The sequence below is a fragment of the Hypanus sabinus genome, chromosome 12, assembly GCF_030144855.1.
Source record: "Hypanus sabinus isolate sHypSab1 chromosome 12, sHypSab1.hap1, whole genome shotgun sequence".
Taxonomy (NCBI): domain Eukaryota; kingdom Metazoa; phylum Chordata; class Chondrichthyes; order Myliobatiformes; family Dasyatidae; genus Hypanus; species Hypanus sabinus.
Window position 1 is genome coordinate 27,984,851 of NC_082717.1, and position 13,470 is coordinate 27,998,320.

At 40.6% G+C, this 13,470-nt stretch overlaps 1 protein-coding gene across 7 annotated transcripts in view; it reads right to left on the minus strand.

Moving 5' to 3' along the window:
- The window catches only part of LOC132402718 (CAP-Gly domain-containing linker protein 4-like), a 332,263-nt gene that overhangs the window by 295,615 nt on the left and 23,178 nt on the right, over positions 1-13,470 (minus strand). For all 7 annotated transcript variants that reach the window (XM_059985680.1, XM_059985681.1, XM_059985679.1 and 4 more), the window contains exon 2: positions 7,221-7,370. In XM_059985680.1, coding sequence (XP_059841663.1) covers positions 7,221-7,370 — 150 coding nt within the window. The remainder of the gene's footprint in view (positions 1-7,220; positions 7,371-13,470) is intronic.

A 13,470-nucleotide genomic window follows, 5' to 3' on the forward strand; every position in this document is an offset into this window, starting at 1 on the left:
TTCATGTGAGTTTTTTTTTCAGCAGTGGCTTTCTCCTTGGCACTCTCCTATAAAGCTGCAACTGGGGAAGCACCCAGGCAACAGTTGTCATATGCGCATTCTCTCCCACGTCAGCCACTAAAGCTTTTAACTCCTCCAGAGTTCTCATAGGTCTCTTGGTGGCCTCCCTCACCAGTCTCCTTCTTGCACACTCATTTTTTGAGGAAGGCTAGCTCTAGACAGAGTTACAGCTGTGCCATATTTTTTCCATTTCTTGATGATTGACTTAACTGTACTCCAAGGGATATTCAGTAACCTGAAAATTTTCTTGTATCCATCCCCTGATTTGTGCTTTTCAATAACCTTTTTGTGGAGTTGCTTGGAGTGTTCTTTTGTCTTCATGGTACAGCTTTTGCCAAGATACTGATTCACCGGCAGATGCACCTTCCACTTGCAGGTGTGTTTTTACTACAGTCTATTGAAACACCTCGTCTGCACACAGGTCTCCAAAAACACATTTCCATTCAACTAATTACATGACTTCTAAAACCCGATTGGCTGTGTCATATTAAACATAGAAACCCTACAGCACAATACAGGTCCTTCGGCCCACAAAGCTGTGTGGAACATGTCCTTACCTTAGAATTACCTAGGCTTACCCATGGCCCTCTATTTTTCTAAGTTCCATGTACCTATCCAGGAGTCTCTTAAAATATCCTATCGTTCCCGCCTCCATCACCACTGCCAGCAGCCCATTCCGCACACTCACCACTCCCTGTGTAAAAAAATCTTACCCCTGACATCTCCTCTGTACCTACTTCCACGCACCTTAAAACTTTGCCCTCTCGTGCTAGCCATTTCAGCCCTGAGAAAAAGCCTCTGACCATCCACATGATCATTATCTTGTATACTTTTATCAAGTCACCTCTCATCCTCCATAGCTCCAAGGAGAAAAGGCTGAGTTCACTGAACCTATTCTCACAAGGCATGCTCCCCAATCCAGGCAACATCCTTGTAAATCTCCTCTGCATCCTTTCTATGGTTTCCACATCCTTCCTGTCATGAGGCAACCAGAATTGAGCACAGTACTCCAAGTGGGGTCTGAACAGGGTTCTAAAGGTGAATACTTAAGCAATCAATTATTTTGTGTTTTATATTTGGAATTAATTTAGATCACTTTGTAGAGATCTGTTTTCACTTTGACCTAAAGAGTCTTTTATGTTGATCAGTGTAAAAAAACAGATAAATTAAACCACTGTGATTCAATGTTGTAAAACAATAAAACATGAAAACTTCTAAGGGGGGGGGTGAATACTTTTTAAAGGCACTGTGTGCCTTTACTTCTGGTCATGGCATACTTCAGAAGTTTGGCATGCATGACCAGTACTAATTAGTGTCATTGGTATGCATCACTTACTTTGAGCACAGGAAAGTTACATTAGGTCATGCTTCATTTCTACAGACAGAGAATATTTTCACAATGCTCCATTTGTTGCAATGCCAAACTTACAGAGTCATAAATGTATCTGACACTCACTCAACTCAAAAGAGCAATGCTATTTCCTGATTCAGGAGTCTTTGCTATGAAAGTTGGTTTGGACATACTGACTTTGGCAAAGATATACAGACGACATGCTATGCAAACACAGGAATCAAAAACAGTCTAGATTTGCGTAAAGGTCCCAAGGCAGAAGGGGAGGGACTCTGGAAAGACAGACTCAAGTTTTCTGAGGTCTGTTATCTCCTGGACAACCTTGCCTTTGCCCCAGGGAACCAGCAATAAAAGGAGGAAGAGATGGCGGAACAATTCAGCAGGTGGCAGGGGAGATGATTCCTGACTGAACCTGCTTTCTGGGCCAATCTGTCAAGGGATTTTGAGGATTCTACCAACAAATGTCTGAAAGCATTTTTCCTTTCTGCCTTCCAATTAGATTTGTTGGCCCTATTCCATCCAGGAACGTACTCCAGAAGCTGAGTCAGGCTGGTAGAATGTTGTTCCTTTTCAGCTGGCTGGACTCCAGATAGCTATGATGAATGGCAATGAACAACTTTGGCTCTGAAAGGAGTGTGGGTGGTGGTAATGTGATTAGATTGGCATTTCCTGAGATTCTGCAACAATAAATGTAAAAATAGTATGGGAACATGGTACTATTATGCAAACTGACTAGCAAACTGTATGTGCAGAATAAGATAGAACATATACTGCTATGAGGGAAAGATCCCTGGTTACTTACATATCTAGGATATCAGTTGCATTCTTGGTTGTTCAGGGCTACATCTTCAGTTACCCAGTAGCAAGCCATTTTATTAGATGGTTCCCCTTAAATTTGTTGTAGGTAACAAATCCAATGCCAGGAAAACAACATGTGGGAAAAATAACGAGTAGACATTCTTATCCCTGACTATCATATTTCCTTGGATCCCTTTGAGTTTAAACTAGAATCGTTTTGGGCGGGGACTGAACTGAAGAGACTGGGGAAGAGGAGATTTGCTCACAAATAGAGAAAGCTTGGAGACAGTGTGTGAGGGAGGATCAGCAGGTGATAAAGAAGGGACGTGCTCAGACCAACAGTCTGAGATGGGTCTATTTTAAGGAGTATTGTGAACAAAGTGGATCTTAGAGCGTGGATCAGTACATAGAGCTATGATGTGGTGGCCATTACAGAGACTTGGATGGCTCAGGGACAGGAATGGTTACTTCAAGTGCTGGGTTTTAGGGATGTTTCAGAAAGGACAGGGAGGGAGGCAAAAGAGGTGAGGGTATGGCACTGTTGATCAGAGATAGAGTCATGGCTGCAGAAAAGATGGATGTCATGGACAGATTGTCTATGGAGTCTCTATAGATGGAGGTTAGGAACAGGAAGGGATCAATAACTGTACTGGGTGTATTTTATAGGCCACCCAACAGTAACAGGGATATCGAGGATCAAATAGGGAAACAGATCCTGGAAAGGTGTAATAATAACAGAGTTGTTGTGATGGGAGATTTTCATTTCCTATCGATTGGCATCTCCCTAGAGCAAGGGGTTTAGATAGGGTGGAGTTTATTAGGTGTGTTCAGGAAGGTTTCTTGACACAATATGTAGATAGGCCTACAAGAGGAGAAACTACTTGATTTGGTATTGGGAAACAAACCTGGTCAGGTAACAGATCTCTTAGTGGGAGAACATTTTGGAGATAGTGATCGTAATTCTATCTCCTTTACAATAGCATTGGAGAGAGATAGGAACAGACAAGTTAGAAAAGCCTTTAATTGGAGTAAGGGGAATTATGAGGCTATCAGGTAGGAACTTGGAAGCTTAAATTGGGAACAGATGTTCTCAGAGAAAGGTATGGAAGAAATGTGACAGATGTTCAGGGGATATTTGTGTGGAGTTCTGCATAGGTATGTTCCAACAAGACAGGGAAGTTATGGTAGGGTACAGGAACTCTGGTGTACAATGGCTGTAGTAAATCTAGTCAAGAAGAACAGAAAAGATTACGAAAGGTTCAGAAAGCTAGGTAATGTTAGAGATCTAGAAGATTATAAAGCTAACAGGAAGGAGTTTAAGAAGGAAGTTAGGAGAGCCAGAAGAGGCCATGAGAAAGCTTTGGCAGGCAGGATTATATGTGAAGAGCAAGAGGATAAGACATGAAAGAATAGGACTTATCAAGTGTGACAGTGGGAAAGTGTGTATGGTACCAGAGGAATCAGCAGAGGTACTTAATGCATACTTTACTTCAGTATTCACAATTGAAAAGGATCTTGGTGATTGTAGGGATGACTTGCAGCAGACTGAAAAGCTTGAGCATGTAGATATTAAGGAAGAGGATGTGATAGAGCTTTTGGAAAGCATCAAGTTGGATAAGTCGCCAGGACTGGATGAGATGTACCCCAGGCTACTGTGGGAGGCGAGGGAGGAGATTGCTGAGCCTCTGGTGATGATCATCAATGGAGACGGGAGAGGTTCTGGAGAATTGGAGGATTGCGGATGTTCTCTTTTTCAAGAAAGGGAGTAGAGATAGCACAGGAAATTATAGACCAGTGAGTCTTACATCAGTGGTTAGTAAGTTGATGGAGAAGATCCTGAAAGGCAGGATTTATGAACATTTGTAGAGGTATAATATGATTAGGAATAGTCAGCATGGCTTTATCAAGGGCAAGTCGTGCCTTATGAGCCTGATTGAATTTTTTGAGGATGTGACTAAACACATTGATGAAAGAACAGTAGATGTAGTGTATATGGATTTCAGCAAAGCATTTAATAAGGTACCCCATGCAAGGCTTATTGAGAAAGTAAGGAGGCATGGGATGCAAGGGGACATTGTTTTGTGGATCCAGAACTGGCTTGCGCACAGAAGGCAAAGAGTGGTTGTAGACGGGTCATATTCTACATGGAGGTTGGTCACCAGTGGTGTGCCTTAGGGGTCTGTGCTGGGACCCCTACTCTTTGTGATTTTTATAAATGACCTGGATGAGGAAGTGGAGGAATGGGTTCATAGGTTTGCTGATGATACGAAGATTGGGGTGTTGTGGATAGTGTAGAGGGCTGTCAGAGGTTGCAGTGGGACAATGATAGGTTGCAAAACTGAACTGAGAAGTGGCAGATGGAGTTTAACCCAGATAAGTGTGAAGTGGTTCATTTTGGTAGGTCAAATATGATGGCAGAATATTGTATTAATAGTAAGACTCTTGGCAGTGTGGAGGATCAGAGGGATCTTGGGGTCCTAGTCCATAGGACGCTCAAAGCAGCTGTGCAGTTTGACTCTGTGGTTACGAAAGCATATGGTGTATTGGCCTTCATCAATCGTGGAATTGAACTTAGGAGCCGAGAGGTAATGTTGCAGCTATATAGGACCCTGGTCAGACCCTACTTGGAGTACTGTGCTCAGTTCTGGTCACCTCACTACAGAAAGGATGTGGAAACAATAGAAAGTGTGCAGAGGAGATTTTCAAAGATGTTGCCTGGATTGGGGAGTGAATCCTGGATGGGTTGAGTGAACTCGGCCTTTACTCCTTGGAGCGTTAAGCCCATGGCCCTCTCCTTTTTGAGAATCGCAAGATCACTATTAAGTCAGTTTAGGAGACCCAGGAAATGAGAGAAAGACATGCAGAATCCACAAAGAGTTTGAAATGTGTCCTGGCCTCCGAAAGGCAGAACCATTGATAACGGCTATTGTCTCTTGGAGACGGAATTGTGTATTGAATACTGTACGATGCATCAAAGCCCCAGGCATTGAACCGAGGGGGGGGTTGGTGGAGGGATTGCATCATCCCAACCTGATTGACATCTGAGACCCTGTGAGTCAGGATAAAAGGGGAACAGCCCCTTCAGACACACCAGAAGAAATGCTAGAACTCCTGTAACAGCGTAATAGCGAAAGCCGGTGGAAAAGCCCACGTGTGTCCTTTTCCATTTGCCTTGGAATTAGTGGGCCTTTACCACAGAAGCACGGCTTTAGCTAACACAAAGGGGAAACCAGTCCCCAACGACTCTTAAAGGATTGACATCATAAAAGGAATGGGCAAGTTAAACCTCCGTCTTTCTCTCCAACCAAAAAGCTGCAGCTTGAATGAACTTGAGTGACTTTTATATTTCCATCGGACAATACATTATCCCCTAGACAACGATAGAGCTATTTCTTACTGATTATTATTATACCCGCGCTTTTAGATGTAGTATTGACGACGTATATTATCTGTATGTTTGCATTGATATTATTGTTGTGTAATTTTATCAATAAATACTGTTAAAAATAATACCATCAGACTTCAACGGACCTCTCTATCTTTGCTGGTAAATGACCCAGTTACGGGGTACGTAACAGGAGTGACGGAGGATGAGAGGTGACCTGATAGAGGTGTTGGAGGTGATGAGAGGCATTGATCGTGTGAATAGTCAGAGGCTTTTTCCAAGGGCTGAAATGGCTGCCACAAGAGGGCACAGGTCTTAGGCGATTGGGAGTAGGTACAGAGGAGATGTCAGGGGTAAGTATTTTTTATATAAACGCAGAGAGTGGTGAGTGCATGGAATGGGCTGCCGGAGGAGGCAGATACAATAGGGTCTTTTAAGAGACTTTTGGATAGATGCATGGAGCTTAGAAAAATAGAGGGCTATGGATAACCCTAGTAATTTCTAAGGTAGGGACATGTTCAGCACAACTTTGTGGGCTGAAGGGCCTGTATTGTGCTGCAGGTTTTTCTATTTTTCTAACATCTATGCATAGAAAACTTGCCACTAGGTTAGTAATATTCAAGTTAGAGAAGTGGGTCAATTCTGCTACCCATTTTATGCCTTCATCTCTATCAAAGAGCCCAGTCGAAAAGAGAACCAAAATTTAGCCACCCTGCTAAGCCACAGCCCTGTTTTTTTGCTAGCTTCCAAATCAGAATGTTTTATAAACATATTTCAAAAATCTACAAAAATAGCATTAAATTTATTCCATTAATTCTTTAAATACAAAGAAACTTAACATTTCCAAAAAGTCAAACAGCAAGAATCTAAAAATCACTTATATTTACCCACATATCCCCTTGAAAACAATGATGAAGAATTCCTTATGCCACATCTTACCAGGCACAGGTTGCTTCAACAGATCCCCAACCATAAGTGGGGAGGAACCTCTTCAGCTTGTGCTTCCATGTTGATTGTTGAAGATTGTTGGAGATGCCAGCAAATAATTGGCAGCAAGTTCAGAAGTTCACAACCATATGCACACAGATGAAAAATCTAAACTTTCTGGAACTTATACAGAATGTGCTAGCGGATGTAATTCCCTGAAAATTTTGAGTCTGTATCCACAGAATTCTTTTGAAAAACAGAGCAATTTAAAATAATCTTAAATTTCATCATCTATCAGAATCCAAAAAGCAAAATAATGCAGACACGGGAACTCTGAAGAAAAAATGCTGGAGAAGATAAGCAATCACCTTTGACTATTTCTTTCTCTACAGATGATGCTTGACTTACTGAGTACCTTCAGCATTTTGCTTCTTTCTATTTACAGAGCAGTGTTATTTGATTATTACAGATAGGCAATACAAAGTAAAGCCCAGGTCTCACAGTTAGTCTATAATTATCCTATCATCTACGTCATGCAATCAGTACCATAGTTTATGGTTGAGCTCTGTATGCATGATTTGCAAGTTTTACATGAAATTCAAAATAATATCCACCACGTTCTATGAACATAAAGATAACACCTACAATTAAAATTAGTTTACAAAAAGAATGATGAAAGATTTTTTTTAAACTACTTACCACAATCAGTAGGCATAGGTGCTGAAACTACTGGATGTACAACTGGTCTCTCAGAATCTGAGGATATAGTGCTATAATTTCCACTTACGGAGTCCTCATCATTGGAAGGTTCTACATAAGAATCTTCTTTTGTCATTTCAGCGCTACTTTCTGCAAAAAGTAAAGAGAACATAAAGCTTGGCTTATTCACTCATTCCACTCAACTTCTATAAATTTGTTCTAGTATTACTTAATTAAAGTAATTGGTGTGAAACTTCCAATTGCTGCAAATTTTCTTTGTTAATTATTAACCTGCAGAGTATTTTTTAGAGATGCATAATGATAAGACTCCTCATTAGTTCAAGAAACTGACTCAATCATCAGACAGAGCTCTCTTTATAATCACTTTAAAGAATTATGGAACTTCTTGCCAATACTAATGGCGTAAAGGTCTTCTGACCCACATAGAGCAGGAAGATATTTGCTTTCAGTCCAATTATGCAGAGCAAACAGATCTCAGTCAAAACAACAGTGCAATCAAAACAAAAACAAAAAAATGCTAGAAAATGATCAGATGCGGCCTGAGCAGCTGAGAAGATGGAGAAATAAATGTTTCAAGTTGATGACCTCACTTCAGAAATGACAAAACCTGCAAAGGAAGTAAGAATGGAGAGAATAAAGGAATGTCTGCAGTGAACACTTTCTCAATTACAAGGACTCTTCCAAGTTATGTTCTCAATATTATTTATTATTTATTTATTATTTTTCTTTTTTATTTTAACAGTTTGCCTTCTTTTGCACATTGCTTGTTTGCCTGTCGTTGCATGTAGTGTTTTATTGATCCTGTAGTGCTTCTTTGTATCTACTGTAGATGCTCGCAATAAAATGAATCTCATAGTGACATACAGTATACATACCTGGATAATTAATTTACTTTGAACTTTAAAGTCTAAAAGATGATACAGATTGGCACTGACAGAGGCTTGTAATGACAGCTAATCAATCTGGAGTTGTACATAAATGGAATGGGGGTGACAAAGGAGGAAACTACAAACAAAAGATCTATAGATGCTTGAAATCTGAAATTAAAACAAAAGTGGTAAAAATGCTAGATCATCAACCAGAAACATTACTTATGTTTCTCCCACCATTGGTACCTTTTATTCCAGATTTCTAGCAACTATCATGCTCCCAAACAGTGAGATAGACAAGGCAGCTTCTGATAATCAGAAATAAAGAAAAATAGTAGAAATGTTTACTTACGCATTCCCAGATTGGACATTGAGTACTGAAGCTGCACACCCAACACCCATGATTTTCCAACAATTAAGCAAATGTTTCTAGCTAAGTGACTTTAAGGAAGGGTTCCTAGACAATAGGGAACAATTTGATACAAATCTTGGGTGCCAAAAAAGTGGCTAATGTACCATAATCGGGTTGATATAAAAATTATGATTCTAAATTGGAAAAGCAAACTTTGATGCAATATTGAGAGTACAGAATAATGGAGAAAGGGAACCTCCATTCTTTGAAAAAGGTGGACATCTGATTTTCTGGGAAGGAAAGCCTTTTTTGGGAAGAGATGGAGCGAGAAAAAGGAACTGAGAAAAGGGAATGGCATTTTTACAGGATTCTGGGTGGGAAGAGTTATAGCCAAGTAAGCTGTGGAAATCGGTAGGTTTATAAAAGATGTTGGGAGATGGTTATCAAGAAAGTGGAGAAATGTATCAAACATGGACCAAGTGAATTTAAGGGCAGGGTGAAAATTGAAGGCAAAGTTGATAAAATTGCCGAACTCAGCATGAATGCATGAAGCAGCACCAACACAGTTGTCAATGTACTGCAGAAGATGGTTCTCTCTGTGACGGGTCTGTGACTACATACATGCCACAGGGATCAGTTCTGGGTCATCAACAATGTGTTGATTATCATCAATATTAAGGATTTGCATGATAGTGTTTTAAAATTGATCAGCAAATTTGCTGACAACACCAAGTTTGGGGGTGTAGTGGACAGAAAGGAAGGCTATCAATGCTTACAGTGAGATCTTTACCCGCTGGGATAATGCGTTAAAAAATAGCAGATGAAATTTAATACATACATGTGTGAAGTGTTGCAGTTTAGGAGGTCAAACCAGGAAAAACTACACAGTAAATGGTATGGCACTTGGGTATGCAGTAGGAAAAAGGGACCCGGGAATAAAGATCCATAATTGCTTGAAAGAGGTATTACAGATAGAAGGGGTGAAATAAAGAGAGTTTTTGCACAGCAGTAATCATAAACCAGGGCAATGAGAACAGGAGCAATACACACAAGATTCTGGAGGAAATCAGAGATTCAGGCAGAATCTACAGAGCAAACAGTCAATGTTTCAAGCCAAGACCCTTCAATAGGACTGGAAAGGAAGGAGGCAGAAGTCAGAAGAATGAGAAGCATAAGGAATAGGAGAAGAGGTGGGGGTTGGAGAAGGTACAAGTTGGCAGGAGATAGGTGAGGGGAAATGTGAGTAAGCTTGGGGGGATGATGTAAGAAGGTGGGAGGTAATAGATGGAAGAGGTAAAGAGCTGAAGGAGGAATCTAATAGGAGAGGATAGTGATCAATGGAATAAAGGGAAGGAAGTGGGAACCAGAGGGAGGTGATAGGCAAGTCCAATAAGACCTTACAACTAGCCAGATCTTTTCCTACCAATCTTCTCTGCTTTCCGTAGAGATACTCTCTTTGTGACTCCCTTGTCCATTAGACCCTCTCTACTGATCTCCCTCAGCACTTATCCCTGTAATCCTGACAAATGCTATATCTATCCCTGTATTTCCCACCTCACCACCACTCAGGTCTCTTAGTAGCCCTTCCATATGAGGCAAAGCTTCACCTTCAAGTCTGTCAGGTTCCTGTACTGTATCTAGCGCTCTGGGTGCAGCGTTTTCTACATTGGTGAGATCCAATGCAGATCAACAGACTGCATCTTTGAGTACCTTCATTCCATCTGCCACAACAGGCTAGATCTTGGGGACCACCCCAATTCAATTCCACTTCCCATTCCTATTCCAACATTTCTGTCCACGGCCTCCCCTACTGCCCCAATGAGGCTAAACATGTTGGAAGGGCAAATCCTCTTATTTCATCTGGGTAGTCTCCAAAATGATTGCATGAACATCATTTTCTCTGCCTTCCAATAATAATTCCCCTCTGTTCCCTCCCCCATACCCCTTCTTTCCATTTCCATTCCCCATTATGGTTACTCTTTCACCTCTCATCTTTTCCTATTCTACTCTGCCCATGTGACTTGTCCATCACCTTATTCCCTTTATTCCATGGCCCACTGTCCTCTCCTATTAAATTTCTTCTTCTTTCTTCGACATTTCACTTCTTCCAACTATCAGCTCCCAGCTATTCACATCATACTGCCTTCCCCACCGACAAAACCACCTACTCCCTCATCTGGTCTTACCTACAATGTTGTACTTCTCCTCCTCACCCCTTCTCCCACCTTCTTATTGTTGCTTCTGCCCCCTTCTTTTCCAGTCCTGATGAAGGGTCTTGGTCCAAAATACCACCTGTTTATTCCCTTCCAAAAATGCTGCTTAATCTTCCTCAGTTCCTTCAGCATTTTGTGAGATTTCCAGCATCTGCAGTACCTCTAGTGTCATTGATTATGGTAGTTGGATGTTATAAGATGCTGGTGTGACCGAATTTGAAACACTGTGTGCAGTTCTAGTCACCTATCTACAGGAAAGCTTGAAATAGCACAAAAAATGTTGACATGACATGAGTTAAAGGAAAAGGTGAATAAGACTCGGCCTTTTCTCCTTGAAGCGACAGAGGATGAGAGGTGACCTGATAAAGCTGTATAAGATCATGACAGGCATTGATTGTGTGGATAGTCAGGCTTTTTCCAAGGGCTGAAATGGCTAATGTGAGAGGACACAGTTTTAAGGTGCTTGTAAGTAAGTACAGAGGAGATGTCAGGGTTAAGTTTTTTTTATGCAGAGAGTGGTGAGGGTATGGAATGGGTCGCCGGCAACGGTGGTGGAGGCAGATACGATAGGGTATTTTAAGAGACTCCTGGACTCCTGGATAGGTACATGGAGCTTAGAAAAATAAAGGACTATGGGTAACCCTAGGTAATTTCTGAAGTATATGTTTGACACAGCATTGTGGTCCAAAGGGCCTGTATCGTGCTGTACGTTTCACTGGAGCGCACATGAATGAGGAGAGAGCTTGTTGAACTCTGCAATATTATGAGAGGTATATATAAAGGGTGAATGCATGCAAGCATTTTTCCCTCAGTTTGGGTGAGACTGGAACTAGAGGTCATAGGTTTAGGAGAAAAATTAAATATTTAAAAAGAATCTGAGGGGGAGCTTCACTTAAAGAGTGGTGCAACTATGAAATGAGCTGCCAGTGGAACTGTAGGTGCAGATTCCATTCCACTTCTCTTAAAAGTTTGGATGGATACATGAATGAGAGAGGCATGGAGAGATAAAGTATAGGTGGTGACAGATGGGATTAGGCAGAAGATCAGGTCAACATGGACTAGAAGAGCCAAAGAGCCTATTCCTGTACTTTAGTACTTTATGATTAGTGGAAGTTAGAGGATCGGGAAGCTTTTAAAACCCAACAGAAGGCCACTAAAAGAGTCATTAAGAATACAAAAGTTAGCCAGTAATATTAAAGAGGATACCAAAAGTTTCTTCCGTTACATAAAGTGTAAAAGAGATGCAAGGGTGGTTATTGGACCACTGGAAAACAATGCTGAGAAGGTAGTAATGGGGGACAACGAAATGGCAGAAAAACTGAATAAGTATTTTGCATCAGTCTTCACTGTGGAAGACTTGAACAGTATGGTACAAGTTTCATTTTAGTAGAAGAAATGAAAAGGTTAACTATTTTCTAAATGAAAAGAAAATGCAAAAAAAAACTGAGGTGCGAAGGGATTTTGAAGTCCTTGTGCAGGATTCCCTAAAAGGTTAATTTGCATATTAAGTCTGTGGTGAGGAAGGCAAATGCAATGTTTACATTCATTTCAAGAGAACTAGAATACAAAATCAAGGACATAATGTTGAGACTTCATATTAAAAAAAGCACTGGTGAGGCCTCACTTGGAGTATTGTGAAGTTTTCGGCCGCTTAACTTTGAAAGAATGTGCTGAACTGGAGAAGGTTTAAAAGAGGTTTACAAAAATGACTCTGGGATGAAATAGGTTGTCATACAAAGAGTGTTTGATAGCTTTGGGCCTGTACTTGCTAGAATTCAGAAGAATGAAGGGTGAACTCATTGAAACCTATTGAATGGTGAAAGACCCTGATAGAGTGGATGTGGAGAGGATGTTTCCTATGATGAAAGAGTCTAAAACCCGAGGACAGACCCTTTTAGTGTCCTTTTAGTACAGAAATGAGGAGGAATTTCATTAGCCAGAGAGTAGTGAATCTGTGGAATTCTTTGGCACAGGCAGCTGTGGAGGCCAAGTCTTTATGTATATTTAAGATAGAGGTTGACAGATTCTTGATTGGTCTGCACATGAAGGGATACGGGGAGAAGGCAGGAGATTGGGGCTGAGAGGAAAATTGGATCAGCCTTGATGAAATGACAGAGCAGACTATATGTGCCAAATGGCCTAATTCTTATTGTTTTATGGTCTTATGACTATTTGATTAAGGGTTGATAGTTAGAACTGGCCAATTTAAAATTGGATCATGTTCTCTTGTCCACCAATTCCTTCCTGTCAACCTCCTACATTAACTCACCAATCCTCCTAAATTATCAACTTAGTACTTAGTACTGCTGAATCTTACTAAGTTTTAAAGTTCTTTCCTTACTCCCTCAAACTAAAACCCCATCTTCATGCTAATAGATCACTACTTCACATGGTCTGGATTTCCCAATCCAAGAAATATACATTTCCAGACCCTAAGATCCTTCTTCCAGCACTGAGAACCATAAAATAGATATACATTGTATGAACAATATTCCTGCCACTTCAGGAATATTGGATTACTGTTCTGAAAATTCTAACATGAAACCCATGTTTAGAATATTGCAATACCCTCACTATTGCTACCAGACATCAAGCTGCTTTCCTGTACTGGGTGCTACTGAAATGCCAAAGTAATAGCCATATTATAATAATTTTGCACAACTCTTTCTTACTGTTGTAAGTTCCTTCAGCAGCCCTTCTACTACCCAAATTCCAGTAATAATTTCAAAATGGAAATCATTAAAGTATAAATGTTATACAATTCTACCATCAAGTAATACAGTACTCCATTTTAG